At 38.3% G+C, this 18,975-nt stretch overlaps 1 protein-coding gene across 5 annotated transcripts in view; it reads left to right on the top strand.

Moving 5' to 3' along the window:
• CHN1 (chimerin 1) overlaps positions 1–18,975 on the top strand; it is a 210,557-nt gene that overhangs the window by 73,764 nt on the left and 117,818 nt on the right. For all 5 annotated transcript variants that reach the window (XM_055289797.2, XM_055289798.2, XM_063645607.1 and 2 more), the window contains 2 exons: positions 14,686–14,717; positions 17,754–17,867. In XM_055289797.2, the coding sequence (XP_055145772.1) occupies positions 14,686–14,717; positions 17,754–17,867 (146 nt within the window). The remainder of the gene's footprint in view (positions 1–14,685; positions 14,718–17,753; positions 17,868–18,975) is intronic.

Here is an 18,975-nt window from a genome sequence, read left to right as displayed (position 1 = left end):
ACTGCTGTAAAGAAATGCCAGAGACTGGGTAATACATAGAGAAAAGAGATGTTTAATTGGCTCATAGTTCCACAGGCTGTACAGGAAGCATGGCTGGGGAGGCCTCAGGAAACTTTTACTCATGGTGGAAGGCAAAGCCAGAGCAGGCATCTTCACATGGCCATAGCAGGAGGAAGACAGAGAGAGGGCAGGCGCCACACACTTTTAAACAACCAGATTTCATGAGAACTCTATCACAAAAACAGCACCAAAGAGGGAAATCCACCCCCATAATCCAATCACCTCCCACCAGTCCCCACGTCCACCATTGGGGATTTCAATTCGACATGACATTTGGGTGGAGACACAGATCTAAACCATATCACTAACTTTTAGTGGTAACCTGTTTCATGGCTACCAATCAAGGATGAACTGTGGAAGCTGTGAGATACTCAGCAAAATCCAGTCTTCCTTCCTTTGAAAACCTGGGTAACCTAAATTTTCCCAGCCTCTTTTAGATACTTATGTCAATTTGACAGTTTTCTCTAGTGGAACAGACATTAACTTTAATGCTAGACCCATTAAAACTTTTTGCCAACTTAAATCCTGCTTGCATTCAGGTAAAAACATCTCCACAAGGAGATGGTATATCTACAAAATTGAGGGGATATGGATGTAGGACAGTTGTCTTGCCAACCTGAGTACATATACAGGAATGTTATATAAACAAGAAATACACTTCTGTTGTGTCTAGTTATTATATATTTAGGTTGATTTGTCATAGTGAATTATCCTACCTTACCACACAGTAATCCCTCAGGAGGGTAACTGAGCTAGTTCTTAACTGATGTTTCCTCTCATAGTCTATTCCCAGCACAGAGTAATCTTTTTGAAAGCACAGTCAGCTCATGTCACTGTTCTGCTCAGAACTCTCCATTGGCTTTCCCTTTCACTCAGAGTAAAAGCCAAACATTCACAATGCCTTATAAGGTCCTCTCTAACTCATCTCTTACTGCTTCCTTGCCTCCTCTTCCCTGCCCCTGTTCTGCTTCAGCCCCACCAGTCTTCATGCTCCTCAGATACAGCAGGTGTGATCCTTTCTCAGCCCTCCCGCTGACTCCTCTTCCTGGAATGTTCTCTCTGATACACACTTGGCTCATTCATTCATATGCTTCAAATCTTCCCAGCGAGGCCCATTGTGACCACTATATTAAGAATTAGACTTTGTCATCCCCCCAGCATTCCCAGTCTTTTCCTGTTCTACTTTGTCTTGTCTACACAACACTTTTCATTTTGTTACATACTATATAGTTCACTTACTTATTATTGTTTACTGCTGTTTTCCCTTACTAGAATAGAGGCTCTATGCAGGTAGCGATTTTGGTCTGTTTTGTTTATCAGTATTTCCCAGGTTCCTGGAACAGTGCTTGACACATAGTAGGTGCTTAATAAAGACTTGTTAATTGAATGGATGGGAGGTACAATGTGCTTGTTTTATACTTAGTCCTTTTGAGAGGACATATTCTGTTAGGTGGGAGCATTGAGTTTGGCACAGGAGTGGGAGGAAAGCACTCTAATTGAAATTAGAGTTTGGCCACTGGTTGCACTATGTGCACACACAGCCTATAGTGCAACTTTTGGTTCCAAAAAAATAAAGATTCACATGCTCATATATCTTGGTGTTGTGATAATCTGTTATTTAACACTTATAATATGCTTTGCAGATAGAAGCATTTTATATGAATGCTGAGTGATAGCTGTGAATTATTGAAACCAACCATTTATTTAAAAATCATCCTATCACTCAAAGGCTATTTTTTTTCCATATATTTCTTTTGAAGTGGTCTTTTAGTGCTATCTTTTGCTCTTGTTTAAAATTCAGCTATAGGCCTGGTGCAGTGGCTCACGCCTGTAATCCCAGCACTTTGGGAGGCTGAGGCGGGCAGATCACGAGATCAGGAGTTCGAGACCATCCTGGCTAACATGGTGAAACCCCGTTTCTACTGAAAATACAAAAAAATTAGCCAGACTTAGGTGGTGCACACCTGTAATCCCAGCTACTTGGGAGGCTGAGGCAGGAGAATGGCATAAAACTCGGGAGGCAGAGCTTGCAGTGAGCTGAGATCGCGCCACTGCACTCCAGCCTGGGAGACAGAGCGAGACTGTGTCTCAAAAAAAGAAAAAAAAATCAGCTATAGTAAATTCCTGTAATTGTTTGTTACCTAGGCATCCATCTTGAATGTTAAGTTGGACTTTTTCATACCAGAAACAGGGCTTAGTCACCCTTGACGCAGTTTCTAATTCCCTACCTCCTGCCAGTTTCTTCATGTTGCTGATCCAGATATTTGCCTTATGCAGCCTCTTTTGTTGACCTCCCTTCGGGCCAGCTAGGTACAACCTACTTGACTTGCCCCCCAACCCCCATACCCTGGCATGGTCTGCCCAGATATATCTAATTGACCACCTCTGAGTCACAGCATGACTCCACGGAGCTCATGCCTGCTTTTTGTAAGCCCACCGGTAACACCCTGGGCTGTAATAAAGTGCTTTGATCTCTTCCTTTCTCTCTTGTGATCCCACCTGCTGGTTGCATGTGCAAGTGGCCTCCTCACTTTTCTGGCATTTTGAAGTGTGCTGTCCTCTTCTCTGCAATAATCACCAAGTAATACACTGCTTCTGTTATGTCATGCACTTTGCTTTTTTGTTTCCTTCTCTGTCTCACCTAACATATCCATACCTGACTCTCCTCCTGGTCAGGGCTCTCCTAGAAAATGGCTATCTCGGGAGAAATAAATTGGACACAGGTCAGACAAGAGCCACAAGTTATATCTGCCGGTATAAAAAAGTTTCCTGTGACACCTGGTCATGGGTCAGACACTTAGGCATTAGGCCATCGACTGGATAAAAAAGTATCCTGTTAAAGACAAGCTATACACATCTGTGACCACTTACCCTGGAACCCTGTTAGGGCAGGGCTTGAATTTATAGCCACTCTCCAGAGAGAGACTCCAACGCTAAGAGGAAAACACACCATCAGAGTTCACAAACAAGTAGTAAGATATGCATTGGAGTAGAAATCTGCAATATCCTAATGTAGACGCACATTTGTAAAACTGAAGATCACAGTGACAATTCCAAAAGGAACTTCTTTACGAGTTAATTATTAAATAAACAGATTGGTAGTTTCCACACCTTAACCACTACTGGTTACTTGAATCTAAGGTAGGAAAATAGTGAATACAAAGAAGTTTGAATTATGAAACTTATGTATTATCCTTTTCCAATGCAGTCTGATTTTTTGAAAACTGAAAACCAAAAAACTAATCTTAAGAAGCTGAGTTTTTTGCAAAGGGTTTTCTCAAGTTTTTTTTCCCTTTTTTTTGAAATAGAGTTTCACTCTGTCACCCAGGCTGGAGTGCAGTGGCGTGATCTCAGCTCACTGCAACCTCCAACTCCCGAGTTCAAGTGATTCTTATGCCTCAGTCTCCCAAGTAGCTGAGACTACAGGCACTTGCCACCATGCGTGGCTAATTTTTGTATTTTTAGTAGAGGCAGGGTTTCACCATGTTGGCCAGGCTGGTCTTGAACTTCTGACTTCAGGTGATCTGCCCACCTTTGCCTCCCAAAGGGCTGGGACTACAGGCATCAGCCACCATGTCTGGCCTTTGCAAGTTATTAAGTAGTATTTATGGAGTATTAAAAAAAAAAACTTTGTAAATATTCTTTATTGAATTAGTAAAATTTGATTGTAGATAGTGAGATAACTTATTTGGCATGCTGAAGGTTAATGGTTTTCTTTGAGAAAATGTAAAACACAATGGAAAACAAGCTGCATTTCTAGTACTGGTAACTAGAATGCTGTAGCACTGAGTAGGAAGACAGGTATCTGAAAGTTTATCTTACTACAAATGGAGTAATAAAAGTCAAACAATCTGTGTAAGTTTCATAACATATCTGATTCTCATTTTCCCGATTGTTTCCCCTGTAAGTCACTTCCAACTCTGTGTAGGTCTTTGATAAGTATTCCTCCACTTTGCTGCTACTCAGTTTTTTTCTTGAAGATTTTGTAAGTTTAAAGTTTATTGATTTGTTGAAGCTTAGCTATTACCATATTGATATTTTCTATGGCTTAAAGTGCAGTGAGAAAAATAATTTAGAAAACATAGTGAAAATATGTGTTTCAATGGAAAACTGCCTTGTCTGCAGAGAGCACATTTTCCCAGGTTATCTGGTTCTAGCCTTTCCTTGGCTTTGGCCTATTTTAAACTCTGTAACTTGTAGATAACTGGTAGTAATGCATTTATAGACATGTATATTTTGCCTTGTCCAGCGAAGGTTCAGTCATACACCTCTCCCATGCATACCATTGTGGAAAAACTCATTTTGCCCTTATTTGCACATTCATTTCAAAATTTCTAATCTATAAATGTGTCTGTTCTTCAGATTGTCTTTTGGACTGGCTATATCATCTGCCTGATCCCCTCATTGATTAATGATTACAATTAAACTTTGAATGTGTTTATTTTTATATCTGTATGAGTCATGATTTCCTTTATTTGTGAATTATCTTTAAACAACAGTTAGATCCCTTACCTTGATTTTTTTCACTTAAATATAACTGTATCTTAATATGATGAATAATTTATAAGAAACTTGTAAAGTTTGTTATTCAATTCTAATTTCGACTTAAAATATGATAGCAGTGTATATATAGAATTACTATGATTATTTTCCTAAGCCATGAGTCAGTGGCAGTGGCTTCTGTTTCTCTTCCTCCCTGCCCTTCCTCCTTCCTTACTTTATAGTATAAGAAATTAAAATAGATCCAAAGCTAGAGTTGAATCCTGACTGTCTTACTAGCCTTTAATTTGGAATATACCTCTGTAGATAGCAAATATCAAATGCATATTGTTCTCCTTTTCCCCTTCTACTTCTCCAGACAACTGAGCCATTTTGGAGTACAATGCAGAACCAAATCTTCAGTTGAGAATACTTATTTTTTTAATGTATAATCTTTATATACATATTCTCTAGACTGTTACCTGAAAAAAAAGTACTATTTTGCCAGTGTAGTCATATTATTTTCATGTATGTAATGTGCTAGCTTTTAAGAAGCATCATATAGACTTCCAGACTAGGTTTAAAATGCTAAATTGCCTGCCTATGTGTATCATTTTTCACAGGGTGAACAAAGGACGTAATGATTCCTTTGACTTCTGACCCGATGACTACCACTGTAGGCAAGAACAACGTTAAACATTTTTGAAATTTTGTAAATGTTTTAGTGGCATTACCTGCAGAATTTTATTGTTGTGGTTTTTTTTGGGTTTTTTTTTTTTTTTTGGACTACTGTCTTGAACCGTAGCCATGGAAAAGTTTCCTTACTAAAAGAAATAAACAGGAATAAGAAAAAGAAATAATATAACATTGTTGGGGAGAAGAGAAGGGAATTAACATTTATAATACTTTTATTGCTTATTTCTACTCTTTTCAGATTTCCTGTGGAGAGCAACATACTTCTACATTAAAAAAGCTTTTATTGTCTTTGTTGAAAATAAGATACAAGAAGTCAGACTTTAATTTGAAAAAATATAATGTAGTGAATTAGATTAAAATGTTTATGTATGAGGAAAATAGGCCCAGTATGGTGGCTCATGCCTGTAATCATAACACTTTGGGAGGCCAAGGCAAGAGGATTGCCTGAGCCCAGGAGTTCAAGACCAGTCTAGGCAATGTGGCAAAATCCTATGTAAACCAAAAGTATCTGAGACAGGTCTTAATTTAGAAAGTTTATTTTGACAGAGTTAAGGATGCATGCTTGGGAGGCAGGAGTCTGTGCCTTTCTCTAAGGATGATTGTGAGGGAGTCAGTATTTAAAGGGGAAAGAGCAGATATTGGAGAAGGAGGAAGGAATTTGAAAAAGGTGTGGGTAGGCCGGGCGCAGTGGCTCACGCCTGTAATCCCAGCACTTTTGGAGGCCGAGGCGGGCAGATCACGAGGTCAGGAGATCGAGACTATCCTGGCAAACACGGTGAAACCCCGTCTCTACTAAAAAATACAAAAAAATTAGCTGGGCGTGGTGGCGGGCGCCTGTAGTCCCAGCTACTCGGGAGGCTGAGGCAGGAGAATGGCGTGAACCCGGGAGGCGGAGCTTGCAGTGAGTCGAGATTGCGCCACTGCACTCCAGCCTGGGCAACAGAGCAAGACTCTGTCTAAAAAAAAAAAAAAAAAAAAAGGTGTAGGTAGATAAGAGACAAATGGTTGCACCCTTGAGTCTTTGGTCAGACTTTCACCAAATACACAATTTACCTTGTGAGGGGAGATAGGGAAATAGTCATTTAGGCCTTTGTCTAGCTCAGTGAATCTGCATTTTTCCATCAGAGGAAGCAATCAGATATACATTTGTCTCAGGTTGGCACAGGGATGACTTGGAGTTCTGTCCTTTGTCCAGCACTTGTGAAAGTAAGCTATCAATTTACATTGCCAGGGTGAAAGTCAACAGAATAAAATGGGAGGCAGGTTTGCCTGATGCAGTTCTCAGCTTGACTTTTCCCTTTGGCTTAGTGATTTGGGGGTCCTGATAATTTATTTTTCTTTCACACCCATCTCTACAAAATTTAAAAAATAATCAGCTTGGTGTGGTGGCATGTGCCTGTAGTCCCAGCTACTCAGGGGTCTGAGGTAGGAGGATTGCTTGAGCCCCAGAATTCAAGGTTGCAGTGAGCTATGATCACTACTGCACTCCAGCCTGGGTGACAGAGCAAGACCTTGTCTCACAAAAGAAAAAAAAAATATGAAAGTAGTTCATTGTTTATAAAACTGTACAGTCAATGTTAATTTAATGAATTTCATTGATATTTTAAACATTGTAAAATGATTGATCTGCTGTTCAGTTATTTATTGAATTCCTACATTGTACTATGTATTTTATGCCACATTCAATAATGGTAGATTAACTTAAAGTTTTTTTCTCCAGTGAAATAGCATATAACATTTATGCAAACCATGCTATTGTTAACAGAAAAACCAAACACTGTAAAATATTTAAAAATTCATTCTGAGCCAATTTAAGTAACAAGGCCCAGAGAACATTCTCAAGAGCTTGTGAGAAAATGTGCCTGAGGCAGTTGGGTTAGTTCAGTTTTATACATTTTAGGGAGACAGGAATTATGGGTAAAATCATAAATCCATACATGGAAGAACATTGGTTCAGCCTAAAGAGGTGTTATATCTTGAAGTGTTACAGTCATAGGTGGATTCAGATATTTTTTGATTGGCAGTTGGTTGAAAGAGTTAAACTTTGCTTATAAAGACTTGAAGTCAGTAGAAAGAAATGCTTGAGTTAAGGTAGAGGGAGTTGTGGAGACCAAGGTTCTTGTTATGTAGATGAAGCCTCTGGGTAGCAGCCTTTGGAAAGAAAAGATGGTAAATGTCTCTTTTAGACCTTAAAGGTGTCACATTCTTGTTTAATCACTCCTAGGTCCAGGAAAGACCTAGAAAGGGAAGGCCTGGCTGTATTAATGGAAATTCTCCACAGTTGCAAATTCCCCCACAAGGGATGGCCTTTGCAGGGCCTTTTCAAAATATGTCAAAGAAATATATTTTGGGATAAAATATTTGTATCTCCTTTGGAATCTGCTATCTGTCATACGATACCATACCAGAGTTGGATTGGTATTTGGTATCTTATTGCCACAGTCTCTGTTGTCAGCCTTATGATCTCTATTTCAATGTTAATGCTGGTCAGTTGTGCCTAAACACCAAAAGGGAGCGGGGCGGGGGAGGTATGAGGAGGTGTGTCCAACCTCTCTTCCCATCATGGCTAGGAATTCAGTTTTTCAGGTTTCTTTGGGGCCCCATTGGCCAACAGGGAGTCCATTTAGTTGGTTGGAGACCTTAGGATTTTTGTTTCTTTGTTTATGTGGTAAAACATTTTATAGGCACCTTTTATTTTCAGTTAGAAATCATTTTTCTTCTCTTCACTTCTCATTTTTCCTACCCATTTTATGGTATCATGAAAAAATGTTAACTACTAAATACAGAAAATTGGAGAAAGCAAAGCATATAATTCAATACAAGTACTCATTTTAAAACATATCTTAGTTACATTGAGTTCAACCAGTTTTAGTCTGTAAACAGTTTCCTATTATTGTTAATTTATAAAACTTAGAAACAACCATATAAATGTTTGTGTAAGCATAAAGATGTTTTTCCTATAGCATGTAACACTTGAAGTTCCTCATTTGATGTATTTGCAAGTAAACTAATTTAGGGTTATTAATAATCATTTTTATATTAATGAATTCCTTAATTTAATCATCCAAGTACTGTTATATTGTCTCTGAGTTTGAAAAGACGATTCCAAATCACCACTGAAGTAATCATACCTTAGATCTCAGCAAAACATCTAAATGCTATTATAGAGGAAGAAAAACTTCTCTACCCTATTAGATTCAGTAGCTGGGATTTTTGGACTATACTGACAAAAGGCAGATTAACAGGAGAAAAGGTTTATTTCACATGCACATGGAGAGGGGGATCTCACAGAAAAGAAGTGAAAACAGCAAGGAGGCAGTTAGACTTAGGGGTTATATACCATTTTAACAAAGGGTGATAGAGATAAGAGACTAGACAAAGAAAAAGGGATTTGGCCTTGGCAGGGTGGTAAGTTATGGGAAGGAAATATGTGATAAATAAGAATTTTTAGTAAGATTTGTTATGCAGACTCAGGTCATCTCAGGAGATAAGAATTGTCTCTGGAGTTGATTTCCTCTTCCTATCCTAGTATGGTATAAGAGTACATCTTTACATATGGAAATTTTCTTTACAAATGTAAATTTCTTTTACAAAAGGGAATTTATGCTGTTTTTAGACAGAAAGGGGGAGTACAGAAAGTGTCTATGTTTGATGTTTCTAAATTGTTTAAATAATTTTAAAATAATTTAAATTTTTAAAATATAATTAATAAGTTTAAAATAATTCTTATGCTAATGTAGCATGTTTTAGGGTAGTGTATTGTGATCCCCTTTACTATCTAGACATGAGAGAAAAGAAATCTAAACTTAAGTTTTGATTGACATTTCAATTATAAAAATACAGGAAAGATGAAATTGGTGTGTGAATTTTATTTTTGATATAGTGCTTATTATATATAAAATACTCTTAATTATCAGTGCTAATTCCTTTAATTCAGAATTATTTTGGGTAAAGCAAATAATTATTTAGTAATATAAGGCCATAATCAATTGTTTTCCGAAGATGATTACTTAGGCAATTAATGGAAGCAGATTATGGACTTACTGTAAGACTATTGAATAAATAATCAGTATTTGTCTTGGATTGGGAAATGTAATGGATTGCCACACCATTTGCAGCCACCAATCTCACTACTGTCACACTTCTTTGTACTTGTCCAGGATTTTCCTTGATAAGTAGAGTATTTTCAAAAGCTCTCCTTTAACCTCAGTGCCATATACCTTCAACTACCTGCAAAGATCTCATGATTTGAAGGAAAGGTCATGATCTCTTCTCAAAATGTTGGGGGACCCCATTCTAATGTGTCTCAAGCTTCGATATTAGGTTACACAAAAGCTAATATTAATTTACATTGTTGGCCGGGCGCGGTGGCTCGCACCTGTAATCCCAGCACTTTGGGAGGCCGAGGCGGGTGGATCACAAGGTGAGGAGTTGGAGACCATCCTGGCTAACACAGTGAAACCCCGTCTCTACTAAAAATACAAAAAATTAGCCGGGCATGGTAGCGGGCGCCTGTAGTCCCAGCTACTCGGGAGGCTGAGGCAGGAGAATGGCGTGAACCCAGGAGGCGGAGCTAGCAGTGAGCCGAGATCAAGCCACTGCACTCCAGCTTGGGTGACAGAGCGAGACTCCATCTCAAAAAAAAAAAAAAAAATTTATATTGTTAAGGGTGATATTAGGTTTATAATTAATGTACAAATACATTTTTCTTTAAGAGTTATGATATTATGGTCAAGATTAAAGTTCCTTTTATGCCTTTTCCTTGGCCTCCTCAGGTCTGTTCTCCACCCACTTTCCTTGAGGTAACAGTTTGAGTTTGGTATGCATACTTCCAGATCTCTATTTATGCCATAAATACATATCATGTGTGTGTGCTTTTTCCTAAACGGTGTCATTCTATATTGTTATTTCATAATTTATATTTGTATTCAATAGTTTGTCTTAATGATTTTGCCATGTTAGTCTCGATAGATCTACATTGTTCCTTCAAACTGTGTATATTATTTACATTATAAATCAGGTTAGTTATTGCCCTATTGGTGTATATTTAAAATGTTTTTTTTTTTTTTTTTTTTGAGACAGTCTCGCTGTCGCCCAGGCTGGAGTACAGTGGCGCGATCTCGGCTCACTGCAGGCTCCGCCCCCCGGGGTTCACACCATTCTCCTGCCTCAGCCTCCCAAGTAGTTGGGACTACAGGCGCCCACCACCTCGCCCGGCTAATTTTTTGTATTTTTAGTAGAGACGGGGTTTCACTGTGTTAGCCAGGATGGTCTCGATCTCCTGACCTTGTGATCCGCCCGCCTCGGCCTCCCAAAGTGAAAATATTTTTTATATATGTATGAGTGAATGAATGAATTACTCTGTCGCTCAGGCTGAGAGTGCAGTGATGTGATCATGGCTCACTGCAGCCTCAACCTCCTGGGCTCAGGCAATCCTCTCATCTCAGCCTCCTGAATACCTAGGACTACAGGCATGTGCCACCACCAAAAAAATATTTAAAAATATTTTGTAGAGATAGGGGTCTTGCTGTGTTGCCAGGCTAGACTTGAGCTTGTGGCCTCAAGCAGTTCTCCTACCTTGGTCTCCCAAAGTGCTGGGATTACAGGTATGAGCCACCATGCCTGACTAACCCATTTTAAAAATGACTATGAACAGTGCATATGAGAACATTCTTATTCACGTTTTCATATGTACATGTGCATGTATATCTTCCTTTAGAGTAAATACTGAGCATTTCACATTTTTAGTTGGAAAGGACACTGCTAAATGGTTCTTTTGAGTAACATTTTATCATATGATGCTATAGAAAATTAATTATCTAAGACTTAAACATTGAAATTTAATCTTTGTAAGCAAAGGTTTATTCTCAAGTAGTTGCCTGACTCCATTCTATAAGCTCTGGACTGAAACTAGAATAGCCATCATCTGTAGCTGTAGGAGCCAGCTGACATATTCTTAGTACATTGAGTTTTATGAGCAGAGAAATTATTATGGAACAAGGCCAAATCAGGTGGAACTTACCTCGGGAAGATAATAAATAACCTGACTACAACCTCACAGATAACAGAAGATTCATGAGCGATAAAGTATTATTTAAGTATATGATATGGTTTGGCTGTGTCCTCACCCAAATCTTATCTTGAATTGTAGTCCCCATAATTCCCATGTGTTGGGCGAGGGACCCAGTGGGAGATAATTGAATCATGGGAGCAGTTACCTTCATGCAGTTCTCGTGATAGTGAGTGAGTTCTCATGAGATCTGATGGTTTTGTAAGGGGCTTTTCCCTCTTTTGCTTGGCACTTCTTCTTGCTGCCGCCATATGAAGAAGGACCTGTTTGCTTCCCCTTCTGCCATGATTGTAAGTTTCCTGAAACCTCCCAGCCATGTGGAACTGTGAGTTAATTAAACCTCTTTCCTTTATAAATTACCCAGTTTCATCACGTATGTCTTTATTAAAAGTGTGAGGATGGACTAATACAGTATAATTTTTATGAAAAGTTAAAATCATGACTCTCCTATAGATAAGAAAATGAACACGTTAAAAATTTATTTTACTCATAAAATGTGAGAGAACTAGGCAGATGTTATAATCGGTTGAAAGGAAAACTCCAAAAACTCTTATATGGAGTCAAGGAATATTGAGATGAATTGCACATGGAGACAAAACTAGTTTTTTCACTCGGAGAGAGGGTAGAGGAAAAGTCAGTTCAACCACAAATATGCAGGAAAAAATGTATCTATTAGTTACCTACAACTTAGGCAGTACCAAAATAGTCAGACAAAAGGCACTGTGCTAGAATCTGATAAGCCAGTAGGGTATGCTATAGATTAGGTGTCCCCAATCCCCAGGCCATGGACCAGTACCACTCTGTGGCCTGTCAGGAACCAGGCTGCACAGCAGGAGGTGAATGGTAGGTGAGCCAGTGAAGTTTCATCTACAGCCACTCCCCATTGCTCACATTATTGCCTGAGCTCCGCCTCCTCTCAGATCAGCGGCCATATTAGACTCATGGGAACACGAACCCTATTGTGAATTGCGCACGCAAGGGACCTAGGTTGCATGCCCCTTATGAGAATCCAATGCTTGATGATCTGTCACTGTCTCCCATCACCCCCAGATGGGACCATCTAGTTGCAGGAAAACAAGCTCAGGGCTCTCACTGATTCTACATTATGGTGAGTATATAATAATAATAGAAATAAAGTGCGCAGTAAGTGCAATGTGCTTGAATCATCCTGAAACCATTCCCCCGCTCCTGCCCTGGTCCATGGAAAAATTGTCTTCCCCAAAACCAGTCCCTGGTGCCAAAAATGTTGGGGATCACTGCTATAGATGATGCACAATTTTTTATTGAAACACAAAAGTTTTTCTATGCTGTGAGTAACTATATCAAGTTTTTTGAAAACAATATCAGACTTGGCACCCAAGCTGTATGCAGAACTAAGGGAGAAGATCACTGAAAAGATAGGCTTTGAGTTGCTTTGGGAACTGCCATATTTAACCAAATTCAAGTGAGTCAGTGTCAAATAGACAGAGGGCTTGTTCCCTTTTTGCCATTTTTGAGTAAGAATCCCAATTGTGCCTTGAGCCCCACCACTTGAACAAGTAACCTTGAATAAGTTATGTAATCTCTCGGATGCTCAGTTTCTCCACTACCATGATTCTGCAATCTCACTAGTTGGTGTATACCCAAAGGAAATAAAATTAATATGTTGATGAAATATCTGCACTCCCATGTTCATTGCAGCATTATTCATAGTATTCAAGATATGGAACCAATCTAAATGTTCATCAGTGAATGAATGGATAAAAAAAATGTGGTGTATATATACATAATGGAATACTGTATATTCCATTTCGGTATACAGTGGAATACTGTTTATTTCAAATTGAATACCAAAGGAAGTCCTGTCATTTGCAACAACACGGATGAACTTAGAGGACATTATGTTAAGTGAAACAAAGCAGGCCCAGAACGACAAATACTGCATGATCTCACTTGTGGAATCTAAAAATGTTGAATTCGTAGTAGCAAGAAGTAGAATAGTGGTTATCAGGGGCAGAGGGAAGGAGTAGGAAAGAATGTGGTTGGGGTGGGAATTCAGGAGATATTGGTTAAAGGATACAAAATTTCATTTAGGTTGGAGGAATATGTTCAAAAGATCTGTTGTACAACTTAGTGACTATATTTAATAACAATGTATTATATACTTGAAAATTGCTGAGGGTAAATTTTATGTGTTCTAACCACAAAAAAAGATGTGAAGTATTGTGTGTGTTAATTAGCTTATTTTAGCCATTCCACAATATATACAAATATCAAAACATCATGCCATATACCATAATACACACACACACCCCTTTTATTTTTTAATTATAAGTACATTTAAAAGAAAAGGTGAATTTTGCCCAGAAAAATAAATAAAATGAGGATGATAATACTATTTCATAAAGACGAAGTAGAATAATTCCTGTCTTATTTTGAGGATTCAGTGATCTTTAAATGTAACTAACACACATAGCAAATAGCAAGAGCTCAATAACATAGTTCATGGTGTCATCAAAGTACCTACTAGGGAAAAGCTTTTTTGCTGTTCCTATGATTTTGTAGTCAGAGTTGGCATCTTGCCATTCAGGACTCACTTTAAATGTCATCTCAGAGAGAGCTTTGCTAACCACCCAGCTTAATAAGTAGCTCACTAGTCTTCCGTTTTGTTACCCACTCCTATTTTCATTATAGTATTTACTACTACTTTCTGTTTTCATTTTTAAACTTTATTGTCTGTCTGTCACTATTAGAATGTAAGCTCCAAAAGAGTTTTGGTCTTATACAGTAATGTGTCCCTGCAGGTAGAACAATGCCTGTCACATATTTGCTGTTCAGTGAGTGGATTTTGAATGTTCTCTGTCTTCCTGTGAAAATTCCTGGGCATTTATCTTGCTGGGGCTTTTCTTAGCTATAGCCAACACACATGCCCTGATAAGCTGTGGTGAGGGAAGAGATGATGGGACAACAGAAGGGTAAGAGTATATGGAGATGCTAACAGAATGGAGAGTCTGGAGCAAGAAGGAGAGGAATAGCAGAGGAGGATGAGGGAGATAGCTACAATTGAGTGTGTCACAATTGTGGCTGTATGTTTTGGGGTGTTATATTTTACTCTTGAATAAAGTGAAATTTTTTTCAGCTTGTTAAATTCTAGAAACTAAAGATAGTTTAGTCCAACTACATACACAGCATTTTATAAATAAGAAATAGGTCTGGGGAGATGAAGTGACCAGTCCAAATGGCACAGGTAACCTGCTGGTAGAACTGGGACTCCATACTCTGTTATTTGAATTCTTTTTTTAATATGTGCTTTACTTTGTCACATGCACAAAATGTTGAGTTATGTTCTGCACATTTGCATTTTTACAAATATGCCCTTTTTTTTTTTGCTTTCCCAATAGGTGGAAAACAGACCAAAGTATTATGGAAGAGAGTAAGTATGGATTATTAGAAAACATTTTATAGATTGGCATATGTAAGAGAGACAGGGTAAACGGATGCTTTTAAGTGAAAGCAAGATGAAGTATTCAAGTTTGATGGAGTTGCATTTATTTCTTAAAAATTTCAAATGTGATCTAATTGGTGAACAATATAGACAATAAAGACAAGTATAAATAAGAAAATAGCATGGGAAAATGTACATGCAATAATGTTAAGGATGCAAACCATACAAGTAAATAATCTTAGATGTATATGAGGAAAATGTACATATTTGTGTTTTTATGTACTTAGGCATATAGATATGTATATACCCACACGTATGTACAGTGGGATGTGGGTGATTTATTCTATATATTTTTATTTTTCAGATTTTCTTAAATAGTGTGTATTATCTTTATTATGAGAAAAATATAATAATTCATGCTACTCAGAAACAGCTAATGTTAACAATTTGAAGTATTACTATCTGAAGAAATATTTTCCTAATGGATTTGAACCAAATTGAGATATTATACGTACCATTTTATAGCCTGATTGTTTCATTTAAAATTGACAATGAGCATTTTTCTGTTTTGTGAAAAATGCAATGATTTTTAAAGTCCTTAATTTTTCAGGTTATTGAAAAACAGAAATGTAGCACTTTGGGGAAAAGAATAAAAATCACTCATAATCTCATTCCTCAAAATTGTTTGTTTCTTATGACTGGAGATCATATCAGATAAAAATATACATTATAAATATTTTTTAATTATTTAAAATTCTTCATGTTTTCAAGACTTAGAAATGGATTACAGATGCACACCGATGAGTTGAGGAAAGTGTGATTTCAAAGTTAAGAACCACTGATATTCTACAGTACAGTTGTATTGTAATTTATATAGTCATTCTGCTTTTGGTATAGGTTGCTTTTAAACTATACTATTGGAAGTAACACCATATGAAACATCTCAGTACATGGGGTCTTGGGGGTTAGAAATTTTTGATCAACTTGTGCAAATAATTTTAAAATTATTTAAATATATTGTCAAGTTTTGTTTCAGAGTTTTTCTTTAGTTTGATTTTCTTTTAAGTTAATTGAATTTTTTTTTTTTTAAGATGGAGTTTCTCTCTTGCTGCTCAGGCTGGAGTGCAATGGTGTGATCTCGGTTCACTATAACCTCCGCCTCCTGGGTTCAAGCGATTCTCCTGCCTAAGCCTCCCAGGTAACTGGGATTACAGGCGCCCGCCACTATGCCTGGTTAATTTTTGTATTTTTAGTAGAGACGGGGTTTCACCATGTTGGTCAGGCTGGTCTCAAACTCCTGACCTCAGGTGATCCACCCGTCTCAGCTTCCCAAAGTGTTGGGATTATAGACGTGAGCCACCGCACCTGGCCTGCAATGAGGTTTTAAAAATTACAAAACCTCCTGGGTTCAGGCGGTTATCCCACCTCAGCCTCCCGAGTAGCTGGGACTACAGGCAACTGCCACAACACCCAGCTAATTTTTTGTGTTTTTAGTAGAGACGGGGTTTCACCATGTTGGCCAGGCTAGTCTCGAACTCCTGACCTCAGTTGATCCACCTGCCTCGGCTTTCCAAAGTGCTGGGATTACTCTTGCCCCTAGTAATGTTCCTGAATTGTTAAGGTGCCATTTCAACGCCTTTTAAATGTATCATTCCAAATTCAAGTGACTATTGTTCCTTTAGTACCAGTAAAAGCTGCAAAATTTCTTTTGAGCAATGAGTCATTGCAGTTATTGTAAGGGAGGAAAGACTTTCCCTCTACCCTCCTATGTTTGAGAGCTGGGTCTATGAAATAAACAAACAATAGGCAAATTAACAGGAGAGAAGGTATACAAATTTATTAATTTTTAATACTACTTGCACAGGGGCATCACAGAAAAAAATAAAGTGAATACCACTCCAAAAAGTGAGGTTTAGAATTTTTATACCATCATAACGGGAATGGGAGGGAAGTTTCTGGCCATTTATGGGAAGGTAAATGATAGTATGTGACAGAGTTTGTCTGAGCGTGTTGTCAACTTTTAGTCTCCTCTCCTCCATAAGAGTCAGTCTTCCCTGGTTGCTGAAACTCATGGGAGGGCATTGCTAACAGTTGAGTTCCTTTTGGATGATCTGTCTTTAGGTAGATAGGGAGAGTCAGAGAAAGCCTGTGTCTGCATTTGATGTTTTTAAAGTGCCTTTAGCTCAAAATACTTGATACAGCAAAGTGGCATATTTTGGGGTGACATGTCCCGAATTCCTTCATTATCTTTGAGTTATAGAAGGACATATAGGTTCTTTGTAAATTGTAAATCGCTATACAAATGTAAGGTGGCTTCTTATTTTTAGTATGTGTCACAACTGACATTTTTTTTCAGTGTTTTATGCCAGATTGTTATAGGTTCATCTGTGTTTGTGTAAAGAGCATGTTATTTATGTTATTTATGTTTATTTTTTCTCTATTTTTCTATGTTAATCAAAGATAAGGTTTTAGCAGGGAATGAAAACAAGTATGATAGTTGTTTGCTTTGGGCTTGAGTGTTCAGTAATGCAGATTATGCACATTATTGGGCAATCATGCCAATTAAGAACAACCCAGGGTCCTGGAAAATTGCCAACATAGACTCAGCCAAAATTTTGGAGCAGTGCTGCTAATGGGAAGAAAGGAAAATAGAATACATTTCTGTGTTTTATTTTTTTTTTCTTTTCTTTAGCAAGCCATATGGTTAAATGGATACATAAGAAAGGAATTGTCCTCTTGAGAGAGGTGGTTGATCTTCCCTTAGATGGATGTGAATTTTGATTCCATGGTTGTTAACTGGATTGGGTAGTACTTTGGTGCTGTTCTTATCACCACAGAGAAGCTGGCTGGGGGCCAGGCCCAGAGAGACACAAGCATGGTTAAACCCAAGTGCTTCCCTTCCATTGTGTGGCAGTACTTCATCTTGAAAACAACAGGAGAAGGTGGTGGTGGTGGGATGTTGTTTTATCTTGTTTTATTGAAAAATGTAGAAAGCACAGTTTCTGAGTAGACTTTGTTTCTTAGGTTTCATGGCATGATCTCCAGAGAAGCAGCCGACCAGCTCTTGATTGTGGCTGAGGGGAGCTACCTCATACGGGAGAGCCAGCGGCAGCCAGGGACCTACACTTTGGCTTTAAGGTTGGTCATGGGCCTGCAATTACTACTGTGCTTTATTTAAAACTCTCTTAATAGAGGGCTTTAAATTTTAAAAGCATCCAGCATGTAATTGAATTGGTTCTTGTTTTCTTGGGATCTAATTACCATTTTAATAGCTTTGAGACCCTTTAAAAATTCCTCGTGAATGGTAACACTCAGTAATTAAGAATAGAAAAACTTTTTTTTTTTTTTTTTTTTTTTTTTGAAATGGAATCTCACTCTGTTGCCAGGCTGGAGTGCAGTGGCACGATCTCGGCTCACTGCAACCCCTCCACTTCCAGGTTCAAGTGATTCTCCTGCCTCAGCCTCCTGAGTAGCTGGGATTACAGACATGTGCCACTACGCCCAGCTAATCTTTGCATTTTTAGTAGAGACGGGTTTCACCATGTTGGCCAGGATGGTCTCGATCTCTTGACTTCGTGGTTCACCCACCTTGGCCTCCAAAGTGCTGGGATTATAGGCGTGAACCACCACGCCTGGCCTGAAAAACTTTTAAAGCATTTTGCAGTAGCTGCTTCCTTCCATTCCATCTTACCCCTTCTTTCCTGTTTGTCTAGCTTGTCGGCTTCCATCAATTTCTTGAATAAGGAAAGAGATCAAGAGAAAAGATCTTCATAACTCATAAAGCTAAATTCAGTGCCATTACTCTTAGGTTGCCTTTTGGTTGGAGCAGTTTTTCTTGGGAGCTCTTGACTCTTCCCTATCAGCTGAGCTTCACTTAGTGTTTTGGCTTACAGTACAGTGCCCAGAAACAAATACTCCTGCTAACCCTGCAATAATAACCCAACAGTAAGAACAATAATACAAGAGCATACTTGTCCATTGGACTTACCTTATGCCAGGCCTCTAACCTCATTTAATCCTCACAACCACTCTATGTATTGTTATTACCCCCATTTTACAGATGAGGAAACAGAAGACCTGGATGGAGGTTGAATAACTTGGTGAAGGTCACACATTTAATAACTTGTGCTGCTGCTATTTGAACCCAGATTGTCTGACTTCGGAGTCTTTGCTCTTAGTCATTCTACATTGCTGCCTCACCAAAGGCTGGGAATAATTATCCATTGTCTTTGTTCATCCCTTTATT

Source organism: Symphalangus syndactylus, chromosome 8, assembly GCF_028878055.3.
Source record: "Symphalangus syndactylus isolate Jambi chromosome 8, NHGRI_mSymSyn1-v2.1_pri, whole genome shotgun sequence".
NCBI classification, from domain to species: domain Eukaryota; kingdom Metazoa; phylum Chordata; class Mammalia; order Primates; family Hylobatidae; genus Symphalangus; species Symphalangus syndactylus.
The sequence above is the reverse complement of the archived record's forward strand: the minus strand, read 5'-3'. Positions and strand labels throughout refer to the sequence as shown.